At 40.2% G+C, this 22,335-nt stretch overlaps 1 protein-coding gene across 2 annotated transcripts in view; it reads left to right on the forward strand.

Annotated features, from left to right (window-relative positions):
* SPAG16 (sperm associated antigen 16) overlaps positions 1 to 22,335 on the forward strand; it is a 761,887-nt gene that overhangs the window by 35,751 nt on the left and 703,801 nt on the right. For both annotated transcript variants that reach the window (XM_061607700.1, XM_061607701.1), the window contains exons 5-8: positions 8,723 to 8,860; positions 11,198 to 11,305; positions 14,476 to 14,593; positions 17,342 to 17,411. In XM_061607700.1, the coding sequence (XP_061463684.1) occupies positions 8,723 to 8,860; positions 11,198 to 11,305; positions 14,476 to 14,593; positions 17,342 to 17,411 (434 nt within the window). The remainder of the gene's footprint in view (positions 1 to 8,722; positions 8,861 to 11,197; positions 11,306 to 14,475; positions 14,594 to 17,341; positions 17,412 to 22,335) is intronic.

Here is a 22,335-nt window from a genome sequence, read left to right on the forward strand (position 1 = left end):
ATCTGGGTGCATGGAGAAAAATATGGCCTTTATAGTATAAAGATTACTCAGGTTAAAGGAACCAAAATTTGATACCTATAGTACAAAGCACTAAGGCTGCATACACACCATTCATTTAAGCACATTTGAAGCATATCATTTTCTGCAAAGAATCCTGGTAACTGTAGGTTTTCAAAGGGTGCTGGAAACTATAGCTCTCTGAGGGGTAAACTAGAGGCCCCAGGATTGCTGGGGAAAATAATGTGCTTTGAATGCATTTTAAATGTATGGTGCATAGTATGGTACATTCTAAAGCTTCTTTTGCAACCATTTTGTACCGCCTATATCTTCACAACAGCCATGTGAGGTAGGTTAGGCTAAGAGCTGGTGACTGGTTCAAGCTAGGAAGTGAGCAAAAACATTGATGAGTTATAAGAGTTTAAAATGTGAAACTGCACATGCTCAGAGGTTAATTTTTGTTATCAAAGTTGGCAAAGTGTTTTTGTTTGTATTTCGCTGGGAGTTGTAAGACTGCAGGTACTCAGAGTATTTTTTTGTAGTCCACAAAAGGTTATGTCATAATAAATTTGTTAGTCTTTAAGATACTACAGTACTTATTTTGTGATACCATACTTTCATGCATTACTTTTTTAGGGATCCTGTTCTGGGAACTGCACCAGGGCCCCCAACCACCTTAATCCGCCCTTCTCTTGGGATTGATTAACTACATAAGAGCCTTGCAGGAGCAGACCAGATGCCTATTTAGTCCAGTGTCCTCTTTCCCATGGTGACCAGACTGATGCGCATGGGAAGGAAATGAGGGCAGTAGCCTTCTCTTACTGTTATACTGAATACGGGTTGTTATATAGTACTTACGTTACTTTTAGTATAAACAGGAATGATTTCCTAGGTCGTAGTCTGACACTATCCATTATGCTACACAACAACAAAACGTGTTTTTTAAGTTTTGTTTTTCTATTTTTTTCTAATTAAAAATTTCAAAAGTCAGTATAATGAAACAAAGGTATAGTCGCATTCAGAATTGAAGGGTATTATTGCTCTTGTTGACATATTTTGTATCTTTAAAAAAATAATCCTTCCAGGTATGTATAACAGAGTTGGGAATATTACAACATTGAGTTCTGGCAAAATAGCCTTTTTGCAGTCGTATAGTTCAAATCCTCCTCTCTGAGATATTGTACTGTCCTACAAATTTGGACACAATTTGGGTTGGTCTTTCACAGTCCAATACACTTCCTGTGTAGTTTGGAAGAATTTGAATACATGTGGTTCTGAGCATATGGTGAGTGATGGCAACACCTGTAATCCACCCAAATAACAGAAACGAGAGATGTGCTGTGCTGATCTTGTTTTAGCAGGGAGGAAGCAACAATATTAAGATAGTTGATATAGTTCAGAGTCAATTTAAATATGTTTGATTTAATTTGCAAGTTTAGTGAAGTAACCTAGTAAATCATTTTCTTTTGCTTCTGTTTCTGTGAATATGTGTACAGCAACACATTGCATAATTTATACTAAAAAGAACTCGAAAAACAATTGCAGAAAAATGGCACTGACTATGGCCACATTCACACTGTACATTTATTCCACTATTATTCCACTTTAAACAGTCATGGTTTCCCCAAAGAATCCTGGGAAGTGTAGTTTGTGAAGGGTGTTGAGCGTTGCTAGGAGACCCCTATTCTCCTCACACAGCTACAATTCCCCGAGTAGTTTAACAGTCCTTTTTCCCAGAGAACTCTGGGAATTGCCACCCTGTAAGGGGACTATGGCTTTCCTAACAACTTTCAGTATCCTTCACAAACTACACTTCCCAGAATTCTTTGGGGGAAACCATGAACCTACCCGTTCACTTCGTTCAGTATCTAAGGCCCTCCTCCGGGTACCAACTCACCAGGATGCCCGGAGGACTGTTACTAGATCTAGGGCCTTTTCTGTGGTGGCCCCCGAATTGTGGAACAGCTTACCGGAGGAAATACGCCTGGCGCCTACGGTTCTTTCTTTTAGGCGCCAGGTTAAGACCTGGCTATACTCCCAGGCATTTTAATGTTTAATGTTTAATGTTTTATGTTTAATGTTTTAGTTTACTGTGTTCTTCTTTGTTACTGATTTTATTCTATATTGTATTTTAATCTCGTTTTGTACACCGCCCAGAGAGCTATTAGCTATGGGCGGTCTAGAAATGAAAATAATAAATAAATAAATAAATAAATAAATGTCTATTTAAAATGGAATAATAGTTGAATAAATGTACAGTGTGAATGTGGCTTATTCTGCAGAGTAGTCTCCAGGGGACATGACGAGTGTCTCAGTTTGCACAAGGAAAAACCGTGGGAGGTGAAATATATTCTAGCAAATTTCTAGGTGTTTTTAATTGACCATGCCCACCTTTCCTTAAATGGAATGGTTTAAGCATAGTAGGCTGAACACGTGCATCTTTGGCAGGCCAAGTTTTTTTCCAGTAGCTAGATCTGTTGGTTAAGAAGCAACATGTTGGAATCAGTCTAATTTTACATCAAACTGCAGTTTCAAATTTAACTGTTAATGCACCCAAAACAGAAATAGAATATAACCTCCAGTTTGAAACACAAAAGGCTGTCTTCACTTAGTGTGACAGTTTTAGTTCTTCAGTGACTGGGGGGGGGGAGAGAGAAGAGAAGGAATTGGAGAGAAGTAGGTGGAACTGATGGGATAAAGCAAACATTTAGAGGAATGGGGAAATATGGGAGGGGGAAGGTGGATCTGTGCAGTTTTATGCCTCTGGTGATGGGGTGGTAGTGAAGAAGACTGGTAAGGAGGAAGAATTTGTTTCTTCATATATCACAAGCCAGGCCTTGCCTGTTCCTCCCCTCAATCTGCGCTGTAGCTGCAACTCTTTCCCCCTTCAATTATATGTCACTTTATAGCCAGTGTGGTGAAGTGGTTAAGGTGTTGGACAATGACCTGGGAGACCAGGGTTCAAATCCCCAAACAGCCATGAAGCTCACTGGGTAACCTTGGGCCAGTCACTTCCTCTTAGCCTCAGAGGGAGGCAATGGTAAACCACCTTTGAATACTGCTTACCATGAAAACCCTATTCGTAGGGTCACCATAAGTCGAAATTGACTTGACAGCATTCCATTTTCATATACATGGGTATGTGTGTGCAAAGGTGGTTGCAGAATAGAAGTGATGGTGTGTATATGTGCATGTGTGAAAGGAGAAAGTATGTATGCCTGTGTGTCTTGAAGAAAAGTGAGGGATGTGCATTGTGTGTATTTGTGTTTATGAAAGAGTGATAAAAAGCTTAGGGGAGGGAGTATACCAAAAGTGGGTTTCTAAAGGAGGGAGAGGAAAGTGGAGTATACCAGATTAACCAGAACCATGTAGTAGTGGGATTCATGCTAGAGGTGGGTAGGAAGTAGGGTGTACCAGAAGGAGAGGGGGAAGGAGGGAGAAAAGGGAAAGTGGAATGTACGAAAGATACAAAATTGATGGGGCAGCTAATGGGGGAAATGGGGGGGAAGAGAGAGAAGTATCCTAAATAGGGGAATAGTGGGAGGGAGTGTACCAATGGTTGAATCATTAGGGGAAGGTGAGAGGAAGATTGAAGAAAAATGGAGTGCATTAAGGAGATCACTCATGGGATGGTGAAAAAAACAGTGGGAGAGGGAAAGCTGCTCTGTGCATGTTCAGAGGAGCCTCTTTTGCATGCAGGAAGCCTTTCAAGATATCTTGGGCTGGGGTGGCAGAAAGGAGAAGGAAGGAAGAGGTATGTGAGTGAAGGGAGCTGTAGAATAGGAAGGGTAGTGGCTTCAGAAATGGGGGAAGGTGAAAGCAGGGGTTAGTAGTTGCATTATGTGTGGAGGGAGGAAGATCCAGGAATTTACCATGGGGCTGGTCTTTGTGCAAAGGGGGAGGGAAAGGTTGCAGAAAATCAGGGGGAGGCATGGGGGTGAAGATGAAAATGGGCCTACACAGCATGGCTGCTGAATAGAAGAGACAACTGGCTTCAGAAATGCAGTTGGGAAGATGAAAAGCAGGCTTAGTAGTTGCATGGGGTGGGAAGGGGCAGCTCTAGGGGTTGTTGAGTGGACGTGAGCAAGGGCTGTGACCCCAGTTAACTATATATGTTCTGCTTTGACTTTGTAAAGATGCTGGGTGGTGCTGCAGTTTCAGCATATTCCTAATACTGATCTCTTATAGTTGAAGCTTTTGATCCTTTGAACTGCAGGTCAGACACAGCACTTATAATAGCAAGTTACTGTTTTATTCTTAAAGCCACATCTTAGAGCCCAGTTCAAAATAGCTGAAAATATATTTATTTATTTTATTTATTATTTGATTTATATCTTGCCCTCCTTCCCAGCAGGAGCCTAGCGCTACCTTTGGTTACATCTTCAGACTAACAATGAGAATTGGCAATCAGCTGCTGAAATAGTGCTAATCAACCTACTTCCCACTAGCTAGTTCATTGGAAAATCATCCAAATCACTCTTTAGAGATGTTCTGTGAATTGTATCATAACAAGTGACAAATTTTCAGAGCACTTGATCACCAGTAGTAACTTGTAACCTTTCTGTTCCTAAGAATCCAAGATTTGAATTTGTGAGATGTTCCAGGATTCAGTTCAGGAGCCTTTTCATAGCAGTGTTATATGGAGGAATGTGTCTCCCTCAGTGTATTTTGCATAGTGGTTGGACTGACTTATAATCTTGCAGGGAATGCTCCCCCCCCCTTTAACTCGTGTGTTCATTTTTGGCCTGGTTCACATGACACAAGAACAAAACACAGCTACAACTCATGGATAGTGAGGAGAGAGCTTAATCTCAAGTCTTTGTTTCTGTGACATGCTAACCAAACCTTGGCTCATCTCAGCATGAACACTAGTAAAAAATACTAGTTTGGCAGATGATTTAGTGGACAGTGGATGGTGAGTTAGTTGGAGATTGACTCCCTGTGGAAGATTCCTTGTGGTTTTTTGAACCTTTAAAAAAAAATTAACTAGCTTTTACGTGACTTTATACTGAACTGAAAGCACTTTTAAAAACTGCTAGTTATCCTATAGTTTTAAGTTGTAACTTACACTTTAGCTTGGATAAACTGGACCATTTTTTAACTGGGTTTCAAATTAACCAAAAGCTGGAGCTTTCAGATGAGTCTTTTTGTGTAAAAAAAAAAAAAAAATTCTCTTAACCTGAGTTACACTCAAGTACTATACACTAAGCTTTTTTAAAAAGGCTAACCCTACATTTTTTAAATGTAAGCTGACTCTTCTACTAGCTAGGTCTGTATTTTGTGGAACTATATATTAGTGGGGTTTACTTTTAGACCTTTTCCAAAGTTTTGTCCAGTTTTCTTGTTTACTGTGTCCCCTCCAGCTTCCCTGCTAGAGTAGTGCTGAAAACTAGGTTTCTTCAGGCTTACCGTCCTTAGAATTTAGCTTATAAGTTGTTACAGGATTCGGCTCCTAGCATACAGTTCCCTTACTAGGTTGAGCCAATGCTCCTTTAATTAATTAAGTGTGTTACTTATTCTCTGATCAGCCGACTGCTTAATTTGCTTTGTTGCTAGGGCAAAGACGTTTCATCAGATGGGACTCCCTGTTGATTGTGATCTGTGGGGGTGGCACATGTGGGGGAGATGAAGATCTGGCCTGCCAGGCCAAAGAGGTTCCTCACTCCTACTTTACAGTGTACCATTTCACAGTGAGACCAGAACTTCCATAGGAGCATCAGTCATGTAAAAAAACAACCCCTGAGAATGTTGAAGAATCTTTCAGACTACATCAGTCTCTGGAGAAATGTCATCATAACAGGTCCACTACCCTGCAGAGGGAATTTGTCACTAAATTCCATTTAAAAAAAGTGGACTGACCATGACAACAGGGAACTCCCTCTCCTAATTCCAGCCCACCAATCTTCCACTCAGTTGAAAATACTAGATTAAAAGTGTGTACTGCAAAATGTGGTGGGGATGATTTTTGTGAGAGCCCCATGGTTATTTGAAAGGCCATTAAACCCACCACCACCACCAGTCCTGACATAGATACTAAAATCCCACAGGACAACTACCCGGGGGTTATCAAATATAATGTTTGAGGCCATCTCAGGCAGGGAGACTGATGGGCGACGGTGAGTGGTACACCAGCAGCATTTCTGATCTCTTTCTCTGGCCCAACACCAGGTACAAAGACTCAAACCCAGTACCTGAGTGGACTGGTCTCTTGGTCAATTCCTTACAGATAACATCAATTCTCCCTCCCTGACCCTCCAGCCTATTTTTGGTGCTGAACTGGATATCTAGACAGAGAAAGCTGGGTCAGATCGATTCTACCCAGCTCATTTTCTCAGGTCTTGGCGACATGTGCCAGTTTGGCCTTCTCATCCTAGCTTAAATCATGGATGATAGTTTTTATTGTTGCGCTGTGTGTAGTTGTGTTGCTTAATTTTGTTTAAAGCAACACCACAGCAGCAGAGTAACAGCAGATGTTGAAATGCGAGTGTGCTAGTGTGTGCGTGCGTTTGCCTAAGAAAGCAGGCTTTTACCCTGCATCAGCATCACTGAGACTTGAGACTCAGTAAAATAAGAAAAGCTACTTTATTTATAGAAATACATTGTAGATAGAAAAGGCATACCTAGTTCTAACTAACTAGCTAAGTTGGAGGCGTAACGCCCAGGTGCGGGAGTTAGCCCCATGCTAGGAGAGAGAGCAGAGACAAAGGGATGTCTCCTCTCTCCTGGACAGCCGGAGAACAAAGGAGTGGAAAGGGCAGAAGGAGGAGGGGCAGGTAAGTTTCCCTAAAGGTGTCACAGTCTAGCTACCGAAGGAAGTCAGTCAGAGCATCACAGGTAAAAGGTAAACAAAGCCTATCCATCTGGAGGACCCTAGCCCTATCTTCCCTCTGGAGCTTAAACAAAAGAACTAAACAGGAGTTGCTCTTGCCCCACTTCCAACATTTATGAGTGAGCTGGAATTAAACAACAGCTCCATTGTATTGTGGGGCAAGTTGATAGGGCAGCCCCAAATCTGTCAGTTAGTAAATGGCATAGGTATTGTCCTTGAGTGGAAGTTAAAAATGTTGAGGCTGTATTTTGAACTGTAATGGACTTGGTCCCACATAGGTTTAATAAGTACTTAGTATTGCTGGTATTGTTTATATAGTTTGCTGCTTGTACAGAGTGCATATTGCTAAACTACAAAAAGTTCTGTGAAAAGGGTGTCTTTGCCCCCCTTCCTGTGTAAAACAGTGTGCTTCTATGAGAGTTTAGTAGTAGAGTACAGACAGATAAAATGTCTTGGAAGACAGCCATATATTCAGAGAGACTTTTAAACACATGGTAACATTTGATATTGTAATAAACAGCTGCCTGAACACAATTTAAGGCATTTCATTTATTGGTAGGTCTGAGAGAGACATTGCCACCAGGGGAGCACTCCTGGTTAAGTTGACTTGTTAAGCCAACTAGTTGTTGACAAAAGGTTTGGCTGGTCTCACTTGCTGTCTCTAGCAGGTGGCACATAGAGAAGGCAGTTGATAAGTCCATGGGAAACCACTGCCTCTCTGATAAGAAAGCATATAAAAACCCAAGCCCTACTAGGCTTAGGACCCATCTGTGGCTGGAGATGGGTCAAAGAGGGTCTGCAGGAATCATGACTCCATCTATATCATCTGATGGGTGAGATGTATTGTGGCATGTATTTCCATGTGCTTTGTAACTTTGGCTCTGTGACAAGACTTTGAGTTCTAACGCAGTCCTTTCATCTATTATAACCTAACTAAGTTGTACCTTCAAGGTTTTGTTATTTGTTCTTTCTACAGCAACCTCTTTCCTGCTGATTTGTATTCTTATTTTTTGTTTCTGCTATGATGGCTAAGGCCACTTAGAATGCATTTTATTAGTTGTAGTATGCAAGATATGAATAAATAGCATCTATTAGAAGAATATTCTGCTGTCTGAAGTCTGACTCCCAATTTGAAAATTTCTGGTACCTCCCAAGAATCCTTGGGTGGGGTCTCTATAATCCGCCTACTTGTGACAACTGCTGTTGGAAACCTGTGAGCTTAGGTGAACTAACCTTCAACATACAAGGACTCTGAGTAGATACAGGTAAAGGGAGAAAGCAAGAACCCTTGACCCTGTGCATTCATGGGAAAAGGGTTGGCCTTGCTGATGTCAGAACCAACTGCAATTTCTGTACCATTGTTAAAGGCAGCCTCAACTACAACACATTTAGTTACTGTAAACCGCCCAGAGAGCTTTGGCTATGGGGCGGTATATAAGTACAATAAATAAATAAAACACATTGCAGTAGTCTAAAAGGCAGGTTACTAGGGCAGGAGGAATGGTTGCCAAGCTATTTCTATCTAGGCATGGTCAGCCAAAGGTGAGGTGGCTCGAGGCTCTAATGACAGTGCTGGATAAATAAGCACCCTCAAAATGTGACTTGTTTTAATTTAATTCACTGTTCCCTTTCCCCTTGAACTCTCAAAAGTAATGAAAGGCAACAATATTTTAATAGCATTCTAGGAAGAGGAAGCATATAGTATTTAATCTATTGGTCTCCTGCTGTGTTTAACATTCCTGTTTAGTAGTGGGCCCTATGTTGATTGGTCCACAATGGGGGAGAGACTTGGTGGTGCACTGTGGGTAAAGGGCTCCATTAATGAATCTTCCTGATACTTGGAACCACAAAGAGGGGGAGAAAGAGAGCAAGAAACAGTTTTCATTTTAATTTCAGGTACGAACTGATGCAAAGAGGTGTGCTTGAACCTAAAGACATTGGATTTGTTCCAGATGCGTACACCTGCAATCAACATTTGGAGAGGGAAAACAAATGTTTAAGGAAGGAAATGGAGAGCTATAAATTAGCAGCTAAGTATGTTGTTAATGGGTCTATCTGCTTTTCACATGGGGCTAAATTAACAACAATTCCCATTAATTTCAAAAGGAAAGTTGTATTCAGTTCTCTAAAATTTATTTAGTTACAGAACTAACAGACAGCTTTAATTGCAAGGACTATTGAAGTCAATGGGATTGAAGAGTGCTTATCTTTGACTGGATTGTGCTCACATGAACATGTTATGATGGATTGCCAACTAAACAGATTTATGGAATTCCTAAGAACCTTGTTGGGAGCTAGCTCACAGGAGAGAGCTGGGATGTGCCCCAGAGTGTATCAAGGTACTACACAAAATTCCAGGCCCATCACAATTCATGACCAGTCTACAAGTAGAAGGGATCAAATGGGCTGGGGAAAACAACACCCAATATTCAGGTAGAATGGAATTCTGGATTCAGGTGTGGATGGTAGTCAAAAACAGAATCAATCCAAACAGGAAAGCTTTTGTTCATGCTTCTGAAGGCTTTCCAACTCAAATGATTCTCTGCGAATTTTATAAATAAGTAAATAGAAAATAGTTGGGTAGTATGCCTTTTGAAAGGTCATATTTGCTATACTTCCTCTCTCCATACCAAGTGCATGTATGTTACTGGCCATGTTTTAAATTGCAAAATGAGAACCACAGAAAGACAAGCAGTAGTTTCATCCACATTGAGGTAGTCACATAAATAGTTCTGAAGAGAAATACTGCAGTGCTGCAGTTCCTGTGGGAATAAACAACTGCTATTTGGAAAGATAGCCATGAAGATTGACCAGGGATACATGCAATGTTGTTTTAGCAATATATTTTATGTTTTTATAGTCAAATGTGCTGTCAACTTACTGAGCCCAAATGATATGGAGGGGTACAAATAAAAACCATAACTATTTAATAAAATGTCACAGTAATAGACGTTAAATTATTGCATACTGCAGTCATTTTTATGAATATATGTAGAAAAATATTTTTGCAGATTTTAAATATCACAGTTTTTGAAATGCAGAGTGTCCATATTGGATCTATGCGTTGGCTATATAGGAACAGGAATTTTTAAAGCATTATTGATTTGCTTTTGAGATTGCATGCAATGTGGAAAAATTTGCAATATACTAAATTCACATGTTTTATGTGAGAGGGGGAAATTTACAGTGTTGGAGAGAGGCAGCAGTAAGCTATCCTTAGACATGCATTTGTCCTTAAAAGTGTTTGCTGCATCTGACTTTATGTTAATTCTTGGCAGAAAATGAAATGCATAGATGTTTACAGGGGAAAGGGCCTTAGGCAGTAGTAGTTTTCTGAGCCTGGTATTCTTCATGATACTAATATTTCTTTGGAAATGCACTTCCTTGTGGACGTTCCTTTCAGACAAGTTAACCAGTTGTCCCTGTTTATGATGTCCTAGTGCAATCCAGGATCAGGAACACATCAAGCAAGATTAACAAGCATTCTGTCAATCAAAATGTGACCTAACAGCTTCAAGTCAGCAAAAGTACAAGAGACAGTAACAAAAAATGGCTGCACAGCAATGTATTAGATAAAGGCATTTAATATCAATGTGTATTGATATTAAACTGAACTCAGCACAAAGAGAAATAAGAAACAGAAGTATGAATGAGGAAGCGAATTTGTCCATACAGTCCTTGAAGTGCACTCTTAAGCAGGTTTACTCAGAAGTCGTTCCTGCTGAATTAAATGTATGCTGTTAAAAGCAGAAATGCTTAAGTTGGCAGCCTTAGTAACTGTAATTAAACTTAGGCAGGTGTAAGAAGAAAACCATGCAGGCACTGCAGTAACAATGAATGTAATGAAGTAGTGTATACTTGTTTTTCATGATAGATGTGAAGGCCCCAAAAAAACTGGGGATGCAAAAAAACATTTCTCCCCAATTTTTTCTGTTTTCTTTCCAGGCCTTGTCATACCTAATGGCAATTATAAATCAGAATATGTTCCAAATGGATCATGTAATTTTTAAAATAGCCTGTATTGAAACCTAAATATAGTCTTGTATACAATTAGCTACTGCTCAGTTTAATTCCGATATGGTTCAGATAACTATCAATAAAACAGCTCTAGGTGGTAACTGCCATTTTGGACCTACCACTTATGCTTTTCTGAAGCTGACTCGCATCTGACATGAAAGCCTCTTGGAACTGTAAAGCAGGAAATAAAATGGGATTTAAAGTTTCTTCAGTGTTCAGGTGCTTGTCCCAGCATTATGGCACCCTCCTACCCTCACTGTCATAATCTCATTACCATTCAATTTCTCCCTCCCTTCTATTCCTTCACCCAGACAGCAGTTGTTAATATTCTTTTATTCTTTTTCTTTCACGTAGCAAAGCTAAGGAAGCACTGCTAAGAATGCAGAAAGAACGTGACTTCCACCGAATGCATCATAAGCGAGTGGTCCAGGAAAAGAACAGGCTTATTAATGACATTAAAAGGTAAGTGATTACAAACAGGATCCTAAACCTTATTGGTTTCAAAAGAAGAGCTGGCATTACCTAATTATGTTTATAATGAAGAATAAATAGGATGAATCGATACCAGAGGAGTGATCTTTGTTAGATGTATGTAAAGCAGTTCCTTCATCCCTTGATTGCCAACACAGCCATATAGTTTTCAAAAGATCCAGCAACATCTGTGTTTGGTGGAGCTGGAGAGGAGGTAGAATTCAAAATAGTGAGGTTTGGTGGGCCAGCTGATGAGTAGCCTTCTACTGGTGAAAAACTAGACTAGTCATGTGAGGAATGCTCTTTGTCCAGTAAGATATAAACATGTACACATTCCTTGCTGGGAGAAGGCCTCCTCGTCCTTCACTTACCTGCAGGATGGCAAGAGAGTTGGCACAAGTTTTCCAGCACAAGGCCTGTTGCTTTGAAAAGAAGTCATTATAACAGCACCATGGAACTGAGTCCTTATATTTCTGCTTCTCCTCCCAGCTCCACCCCCTTGGCTGAGGAGTGGAGAACCTTAAAGGGGCAGCCCATTGGTCTAAAGATGATCAGTCAATTCCTTTTCACCCTCTTCCACTTGGTGTGCTGCCTGTGTTGGTCGGCAGGATCTGGGTAACATAAGGTCCCTGGCAGGGAAAGCCCTGGCTCCTCAGGAGAGTCTTGCCCAGGGGGTTCTGCTTCAGTGGTTTTGAGTTTAAGGGCTCTCGGCTCTCAGTTTTGGACTTGTTATTGAGGTTTGAGCCAGTGCTTCCATTGCTAGTGTTAGCTCACTCAACCTAACTGGTTCCTCCTCCTCTGTACCTGAATCTTTGCTGCTGCTTGACATCTGGCTTATCATAGTTTCACCGACAACATCTATAATCCCATTTATGAGCTTGCATTATAACACTGGTTTACCAACAACACGATGATTTCTAGGCCAAATCTTGACTCTACACAATTCTCTCAAACTATTTGTCATCCTCAAAGGCTTCAGGATATCTATGAAGGACCAGACTGTGGTTTTGCAGTCAGCTGGGCATAGATTGCTGGGGATGGTTTCCTCTTCATATGGGACAAACATCTCTTCTCAGTATTTCTTCTGATCCTGCTAATATGGTTGTAATTGAGAAAAAAAGAGGATGGAATAAACAGCATTCTCATCACCACTGGTGGCCAACAGAACTACGGTGCACAACATGTCTTCTGCTTTCTTTATGGGACTTTGCCATCTGCCAGAGAAATTCGACCTTCTCTCTTGAAATTGAGTTCAGATTCTCTACTGCAATGTCCTCAGCTTGAGGCTAACCGTGTGGTGGATCTGGGCTGATAGCATATCTCATTTTTTAAAATACACAACTCAGAAGTTGCCCTAGAGTTCTGCTGGGCGTTATACATGTTCTGCTCTCTCTGATTGGACAGATTAGCCATTCCTTCACTGAAAATTTACCTTGTGGCTATCTCCATTTTTCACCATCCTGATCTCAATTACACTCTTTATCACAGCCACTGGTTAGAAAGTTCTTTATTTTTTTAAAAAAAGTTACCTTCCTGTCTGAGCTCATCTGCCGCCTTTGAGAATCTCTGGCATTTGAGCACAGTTGTTGCCAATGCCCTTGGAAGTGCTGGCCACCTATGACCTTCACTTAGTTATTTTCATCGTTACTTTTTGATGGCATTTATGTCTGCGAGATGGGCAAGTGAACTATGTGCTCTTTGTTCTGATCTACTTAACCCATTATAGGGATAAAACAGTGCTCCAGGTAGCCTTCCAGGATTCTCCCTGTACCCTTTGAGTCTGGAGCACTTGTTGCATGTGCATTGAGCCCTGGCATTTTCCACTGATGAAATGACTGGGTTCTTCCTCAATCCCATCTGCTACAAGGACCCCTTTGAAAGGTTGGATGGAGTTGTATCTGTGTTTTTGTATGGCCCGGTGGTCAACCCTGCCAGAGGTCTCTGTACACTTGATGGGGGCCGTTGCATTTTTTCAAAGGGGTCTCCATTCCTGAACTTTTTTGGGCCATCTGGTTGTAGCTTTCAACATTCACAAAATACTGCACACTGGATGTTTGGGCTAAAGTGGATTATCATTGTTTATTACATTTCTTAGTCACTTTATTAAAAAAAGGTCTTGAACCTACTTAATGAGATAAAATACACCAGATAAAAACCGTTAAGACCAGAACATTTAAAACAATCTATACTACAAAATACCTAAAATGCTTATCCAATAACACAATGCTAATAAAACAAATCCTACCCACCTCACTGAAATTATTAGCACCATCTTTGAGTCCAGCGTAGTTACTAAGGGCCTGAGTGAATAAAAAGGTATTAGCCTAGTGCCCAAAAACTGATAATCATGGTACCAGGCACGTTTCCCTGGGGTTTGTGTAATGATGGTTTGTGTAATGATGAGTTGTGTAAAGCTGCCTGCCATACCACCCTGTGACATAGTTTGCTATTCTTCCATATGTGAACCTATACAGAGACCACAAAAAAGAAAGACTGATTTCTTACCTGTAACTGTAGTTCTTTGAGTGGTCATTGGTGCAATTACACAACTGAACCTCCTTCTCTGCTGCAGGGTTTACTTTTGAGCTGCTATCACTCTGTAACTTTGTTTTGGTCTGCTGTGGTAGTCTTTTAGGAACTGACTGGGAAGATGGGGCTATGTCCATTTGAGCATTCAGCAAGAGGGCTATTGGCAGGCCTTCCACTAAAAGGTTTCATTGACTAGCTCCAGGTTTCAAATACTCTTTCTGCAAGTAAATGTGTTGACTGCCAGATGTTCATGCAAAGAACTACAGTTAGATCTAAGCAACCTGCCTATATAAGAAATTGTTTGTTTGTAGGAGTCTAGAAAAAAGAATAATTAATTTTTCTGAACTTGTTAAATATTTTTCTAAACATTTACCTATGAATTTCATCGCATATAAGCCTGAGTTAATGTGATGGAACATTCCAAATTTGGGTTCCGTTTTAATTAGTAATATGGACCAGTATATTCAGTTCCTTAAATATTCTTTGATGATTGGGAAAATTACAACCCCACTCCCCCAATCAACATTTGGGCTAGTTTGGAAGGCTTGGTGACTGCAGAATTCTTTCTGGTAACCAAGAAAGGTCTTTTTCCTGTATTGTGACCTTTCTATATTTTTTCATTCTTTTTGTAGACTGAAGACACATTATGCATCTTATGAACCCATGTTAAGGCAACTGAATGAAAAATATGAGATTCTCCTACGAGAGAAAATGCTTACAAGCTTAGAAAGAGACAGAGTTGTTGGGCAGGTAATGACTTGTCTCATTTTTAACCTACTGATTCATGGAGACCACTGACCTCTTTTAAGTACTCGAGAACCAGTGTGGTGTAGTGGTTAGAGTGTTGGATAGGACCTGGGAGACCAGGGTTCAAATCCCCACTCAACCCTAAAGCTCACTGGGTGCTGTTGGGCCAGTGACTGGCTCTTAGCCTAATCTACCTCACAGAGTTGTTAAGATGATCAATGGGGGGGGTCATGTATGTCACCTTTAGCTTATTGGAGTAAAAGTGGGATATAAATGTAATAATACATACGCACACACATACATATTGGTATACTTTTATATCTCTCTCCCCAAAACACGGGGTGGGCAACAAATGATATTCACAGATATGTTAATACCCACATTAGGGATTTTGAATTTGTCTGGGGTGCCAAGTGCACTCAGCTTTTTGAAATTTTAAATTGTTGGTTGTATCACTAAACGTAAAATGGAGATGTGACCTGGGGTAAGGGAGGGATAATCCTGTAATCTCAAGAAAGTTGTGGCTCTCTGGTTGCAAGCGCTGCCTGCTGGATTTGTTTGGCAAGGATTCATCTCTTAATGTAATGTGATGTGATCTCTTTTCAGCAAAATTCTCTTCAAAGTTGAAATTGGTAAATAGTCATTTCTTTGCCAGGTTAATGGTCCAATTTTTTCATATCCAACTTCTCCAGACCCCAGCACCATACAAATCCATAAGGATTATATGAGTGTGTGTATATTCATTGGATCCATGTGCTGTACTGTGTTAGGTTCCATGCCAATGAAACAGCTGCAAGGTGAAATTGTAATATAATCCACTGCAATGGGTGAAATTATAATAATATATTAATATACTTAAAATAATGGTTTCACTCTTTAACATTAACGAAACCTGATATTATTGTCAGCCTTGCAAAATCTCTAAGAGCCACTGCTATGCCACTTCCATTCATTTCAGTGAGATTTGTACCTACAACAAGCCTTGAGAAAACGACTGCTGTGTTCTGCTCCTAAATTTATGTTCTGTATCTAATGCCAAGATTGCCCCACTTTGACAGAGTTAAATAAATGGATAACATTATTTTAAATAAAGGAGCAGAATTCGTAATTCCCTTTGTCATAGCTTGTTTGAAGTACAAGCCTCAATGAAGTGAATGGGGTTTGCTTCAACAGTGGCACTTAGTAGGTTTTTCAAGAGCTAAAGCTTCAAGTGCCATCAATATACATACAAATATGCAATCAGTTTTCATTGTATGTTTTATAGACGTGTGAGTGGCCTCACTTCCAGGCATAGTGTGAAGAATGTGTGTGTAATACACATTATCCCAATGTGGGGCAGATCTAATATGTTCATTTCCCTCCCTGTCAGACACAGCTGCTGTGCATTTGAGGACAGGGCATGGCAAAGGTAGGGGTGAAGAAGGCAAACATGACCTATATTCCGCAAGGGCAGGTTTTCTTGGTGCTCAGATTAGTGACAAGGTAGCCCTGGAAGCATTCACAGGACCATTGTTCCTTAGTGATGCAAGGAAACTTCCTTGGGTGATATTAGAGCTATGTGAAAGTGGCCTCTCAAAAGTTCTCCACACTGTTTGGTAACAGAGAAATTAAGGGGGCCATTTCATCAAACTCCATGGGAAAGAGAATTCTCCAAGGGTTTCTTGGGGGTTGAGGGCTCACCATAGTCACAGTAGCACATCTTTTTTCTTTTTTCCTACTTTTTGGAAGGGAGGGGCTGCCACTGCAAGTGACAGCAGCTAGCTGTAACTGTGTTGGTAGCCTGGTCACTGTATTTGCATCCTCCACAATGCCCCAGACCTAACAATGTTCCAAGGCATTGTGAAGGAAAAATGATGAAAAATATTTGGAAAAGTGACTGTTTTATGAGAAAAAGAAAAACTTTAGAAATTTTCTCAGAAAAACATATTTGAGACACTTCAACTCAGCTGTAGCTGATATAGCTGGGCTCTCTACGTTTCCCCTCTTTGGCCAGAGCATGGTGGTGGTATGCAGACTGAATTCCTGCCTGACATCCTCAGGCCACTTGTTCCACTGTAAGCTGCAGGGCTGACTTCTTTTTGCATGAGACCTTGAGCTTCCTGATGTACTGTAAGATGTGATCCTGAGAGGGTGGAAAGATTGTTTACTTCCCTTGAATCATCCTGAGTGTATGGAAAGTAGGGTTGGGCAAGAATGCAGCTAAATTTGGATTTAGCACTGGATTTTTCAATGGTCTGCATGTTCTCCATCTTTACAGAGTCATTCTGTTTGCTCCAAATTTCAGATGCTTTCCGCTGCCAATGGATTTTTTCCACTCAGATATTCCTTTGAATATATTGTTCAGCTGCTTTCCTTTCAAAATTCTGATAATTCCTTTCACAATATTGATAATTCCTTTCAAAATACTGATATTTTCTTTCAAAATATCAATAACTCATATTGATCTTGGGAGGAAAAAAATCCTGGTAAAAAGTAAAAAGTCTGGTAAAAGCAATGGATAGTGGACAAAGAACGAATTTGAATCAATACTGCCTGTTAGGTTGACAGAATGCTTAAGTGGCACCGGCCAATGCATCCCATCCCTAACGGAAAGCATTATTAAAAAGTATGTTGAAGGGTAACTAATATATCTTTCAAAGGACTGTTTTGTTTAAGCTCTCAAATTATTCCCACACTGAGATATATATTCTAATTTTCTTATTGGAGAAATGAAAGTAAAGTTGTGCATTTCTTTTTCTTTTAATTGTTCAGATTACAGGCTTGCAAGCCACTTTACAAAGCTTAGAGTCTGGAAGCACCATTCATATTCCTGTCACTAAAGGTAAACATTTTCCTATAATTGAATGTCAAAACTTGGACAGAAAACAATGCTTCTCAAATACTGTGCAAATTGTTAGATATTCAAAATTCTCTTGCATGGTAAAACCTGAAGACTGTTTAATGAATTGAATCCTTTGATGTACAAAGATACACCTGGACAAGGCAAATGATTGTCTAACATTTGGGTGTGCAGCAGATATTATAAGCTATGGTGGGCTATGGCAGAAAAATGTGGACCAATCCACATTGAATTGCTTTTCCAGTTTCATTGGTGTTGAGATGTCACTGTTTGGGTCTTTAATATAGTGTCAGTTCTCCTTCCTGATTGCCTGATTGCTCTGGGGATGAGATAGTTCATATTAATAAATAAATATTATGGACTCAGTTTTGTCCATCACACCCACATATACAGAGATTCCGACAGGTCTCAGCAAAGCTTTTTATTCCTTTTCCTTCCTGCTGGGTGTGTGCATGTCACCACATCTGGCTATTAAAGGGAAAGGGACTCCTGTATGCACCTTTTGAATCTGAAGCTCATTTTTGTTGTCTGAATGAAAGTGGGATTGCTGGGCTTACATATGAAGCATTCATAGGTCTCTCATTGAAACTGAAATACAAAACCTTTTCGAAGGTGTGGCTTCTTATATTTTTATATCAGCCAATTCACTAAAAGGTTAAATGTGTTCATGTTGGGGTGGAGAATGGAAAATGAAAACAGGAAATTGAAATGCTGCTTGTATTAATAGGTTTATTAGTATTGTTGAACTGGAAAATAGGTTGGCGATAAGTCATAATGTCATAGCAAAAATGCTACAGGTTCTCCCAGGTGGAGAATAATAACACACATGTGCACACATGCGGGTAAATCGAGTTCAAGGCTCCTTATTTATTTACTGCAGTAAAGGCTAACCATACACTTCACACAAGGGGTGAGGCATGAGAGAGCCCTTAGCTCCCCAAAACAGGGATTTTTATACCCGTAGCAAAACAAGTTACTCAAGTTAATCATCATGTTAGAGCCCCCCCTCCTTTTTCCAACGGTTAGCATTTCTACTTCATAGGCACAAACAATATATGACCCTTTGCCTTGCTGATCATGCTGTTTCTATTTCTTGCACACATCTTGTGATTATGCATTACCAGCTTTACAAGGCAAACAGGAGACACATAGTTAGCAAACATCTTGAGCAAAATTCCTTAAATCATTAGGACTTTAGACAATCCTAAGGCATTAGACTTTACTTTAGCAAATAGCATTCCCAAACAGGTACTTTGGACTACCAAGGGCTAAAATTTTCCTTTAACAATAACATATATCAAATTTTATAGATTTTCATTTATTTTCCTCTGAGTAGTTTCATGCAATATAATTGCAGGTTTAGCGATGGAACATAGATGTTTTTATTTAATGAGTCCTCCAACCTATCTACTGTATTACCTTCATTTTACTCACCTTCCAGAAGTCTAATAGAAATGACTTACTATCAAAATAAATAGCAACTGCAGTGAAAAGTGATTAGGCTGCAGTCTTTAAGCATATTTACTAGGAAGCCTCATTAAACTTACTGTGACTACCTTCCAGGTAAATTTGTTTAGCATCAGGCCTTAATATTTGATTATAGTTGCCTGGCTTAACCTTTTTGTGTTTATTATTGGACAGTGGCCTCACTGAGGTCTGAGGTGTGCCATTACAGACTTCAGCTGTGAGTTTATATGACTAAACTCCATACACACCAAATCCCTCCACATTAAAAAAAGCAACCGATCACACTAAGGCAGTCTTTCCCAACCAGTGTGCCTCCAGATGTTGTTGGACCACTCTCCCATCAGCCTCAGCCAGCATTGCCAATGGTCAGGAAAGATGGGAGTTGTGGTCCAACAACATCTGGAGGCACACTGGTTGGGAAAGGCTGCACTAAGGAGTGGTCGCCAAGTGTTCTCCCTGACACATGTTCTGTGTGGAGTGTCACATTCTGATGGGACGTCCATTATAGGACAACCAAAATGATGAAGGGGCTGGTCCAACTCTGTGAGGAAGGTTACAACACTAGGGTTCTTTTGTTTACTTTAGAAAAAGGCAAGTAAGGGGAAACATGATAGAGGAGTATAATATAGTATGGAGAATATTAGAACCTAAGGCCATCCAATGAAGAACACCTTTAGGATGAAGGGCAGGATACAAATTCTAACAACAATAATAATTACTATGAAATTTGCAACAACTTGGATGACTTTAAAATGGATTTAAACAAATTCATGGAGGATAATGGCCACTAGCCATGAACTGTCTCCAGTTTTGGATGTAGTATGCCTCTGAATACCAATTGCTGGGGAACATGAGTGGAGAGGATGCGGCTATGCTCATACCTTCCTCTGGGCTTCCCATAGTTATCTGGTTGGCTACAGTGAGAAGACGATTAGGGACTAGATGGACCTTTAGTTTGGTCCATCAGGGCTTTGCTTATGTCCTTTATGTCATTAGACTGTAATGAAGTGATTAAACAAATAGCCTTTTTTGATAAGCCTATAACCCTAGTGAAATTATTAGCCATGCTGCTGTTTAGTAATGAGTAGCTTTCATTGAAAAAACATGTCAACTGTGTAAAAAATAACTGAAAATGAATAATTTTTGGATGGGGGCTATAGGTTTCACACTTTTGTCCAATTAGGGGCCCAAAGGGCATTAGGTTACCAGAGAAGATTCACAATATTTATTGACAGCGTCACTGAAAAGATGCAGAACAGAAAGTAAATCATTGTAAAAATACTTGTCTTTTACATTTCAATAAAATTTGTCATAGTGGTCTATAGTGGCTGAGGTTTGTTCTGTTTTCTTCATAATATACACCATATTTTCTTTATTTAACCTGCTATCTGACATTGGTCAGTGATCGACCAATATCTTTATTGAGGTAACATTCCTGGCATAAAATGTTACCCCCCCCCCTTATCTGCCAGCACATTTCCTAGGATCGTAGGCTGTCAACAAAAGGCTATCTTGTTTAATCACTCCAGATGGTAAAGACAACCCAATTTTTGGACCCATGGTCCATAGACTGTTGAGAGACATTAAAGTTCTTTTGTCCTGTTCCTGACCTCATCAGAAAACATTTTAGATGAAGCCTATTTACAATAATCTAGACAATCCAACACCAGTATGACTCAATAATACTGCTACTCAACATGGTTCTTTGAAAAGTTGTATTCATGATTATGAAAATTTCTGATTTATAATTGATATCTAAGTACCTTTAGTAGATGAGATGGGATAGAGGAGGAGTGATGAATTGGGTGGGTGAGCAAGGATGATTGACAGGGGATTCTTTATTATCAGCAGTAGTGGTTATGCAGTAGTCATGGACAGAGCTCACCCCATTTCTGCTCACCCCATTTCTGCTCACCCCATAGCGTCACACTGCTCTTAAGAACCTACTATCAGCAGGGAGGAGCCTCCTATCAGCAGCATGTTCGTTATCACAAGATCCAAGGGGAGAAAAGAAGCTACCGGCTTGCTTTAGCCTTGTCCCCTGGCAATCACATGGTCTAGATGCCATCATCCAGGCCAACTGTTACCAAGCCTACTCATGTCCCTGTTTACACGTGTGCAAACTCACATATTGCACACGTATTTAGGGAAGTGCAACGTTTTGGGATCTTTAATCTGGAGACTATTGCATGCTGCAGAGGAGCAGATGCATGGTCTGGGGTTGCTCCTTGACCCACCTTTGCCTAAATGGCTACAGTGATTAGGAGTGCCTTGGCTTTACCAGCTTCTGCCAGCAATGGCCATTTCTAGACAGGGACAGCCTTGCCACTATGACTCATGCATTAATAACTTTACTTTAGGTACAAAAATAAAGAAAAACAATATATGAATACCACCACCACCACTACTACTGCTCATAAACCATCATTACAGATAGTATCCATCAGTACCTGCATCTTGCATTAAGCATATATATTAACATAAGTCCTGCAGATGTCCAAATAGGTATCCACTCAAATGGATGTCTATATGAAATATGTTCATATAGAGCCAGAACAATACGTTCTTCAGTCCATTTTGTAACAGATGGTGGGTATTTATTCTTTCAGGCTCGAAGTATAAGTCTCTTAGCAACCACAAGGGCTCGCAAATTCCACTTTTGTTGTTCTGCGGTTAACCCCCACGCTACAGGAATATAATTTAAAAGTGCATGAACATCTGTGAATATCAAGGTTTTCACCAGTACAAAATTATTTATTTTATCTTATTATTTTTTCTTTTCTTTTCCTTCCCTTTCGTTGTTAACATTTGCATTAAAAAAAACCAGACTGAACTTTTTTTAATGCATTCTATATGGGGCTGCCCTTAAGGCTGGTCTGGAAGCTGCAGCTAGGGCAGAATGCAACAGCTAGGTTACTGAGTGGGGCATGCTATCATGCACATATTATGTCACTCTTAAAAAATCTGCACTGGCATATTTATATGCTGCTGAGCCACCTTTAAGGTTTTAGTACCGTCTTATAAAGTCCTAAACCATTTGTGACCGGGCTACCTCAGGGAACAACTTTTTCCAAATCAACCTGCCAGGTCACTAAGACTGTCTGATAAGCCTTTCATGGGTGTGACACAACCTGTAAGGATTTGTCTTGCAGCAACTAGGTGTGTGCAGTGGTGTACCTAGAGTATTTGATACCTGGAGCGGATCATTTTTTAACACCCCCTTCTCTTAATAGTCCCCTCCCACCAAGACCCTCTGCAATTTTGAAGTGGTCCTTGGGGTGAAAGGTTTGGGAACCCCTGCGCTAGATTCCTCCCCCCCCCATGAACTAGAAACAGACATGTTTAAAATTGGAAACATTTGACTCCTCTCTACTGGCATTCCCACAGTAACAACCTCAATGTGATTCCTGCTGCCGACCTCGAACTGTCTTGGAATTTA

The sequence above is a fragment of the Rhineura floridana genome, chromosome 2, assembly GCF_030035675.1.
Source record: "Rhineura floridana isolate rRhiFlo1 chromosome 2, rRhiFlo1.hap2, whole genome shotgun sequence".
Lineage (NCBI taxonomy): Eukaryota > Metazoa > Chordata > Lepidosauria > Squamata > Rhineuridae > Rhineura > Rhineura floridana.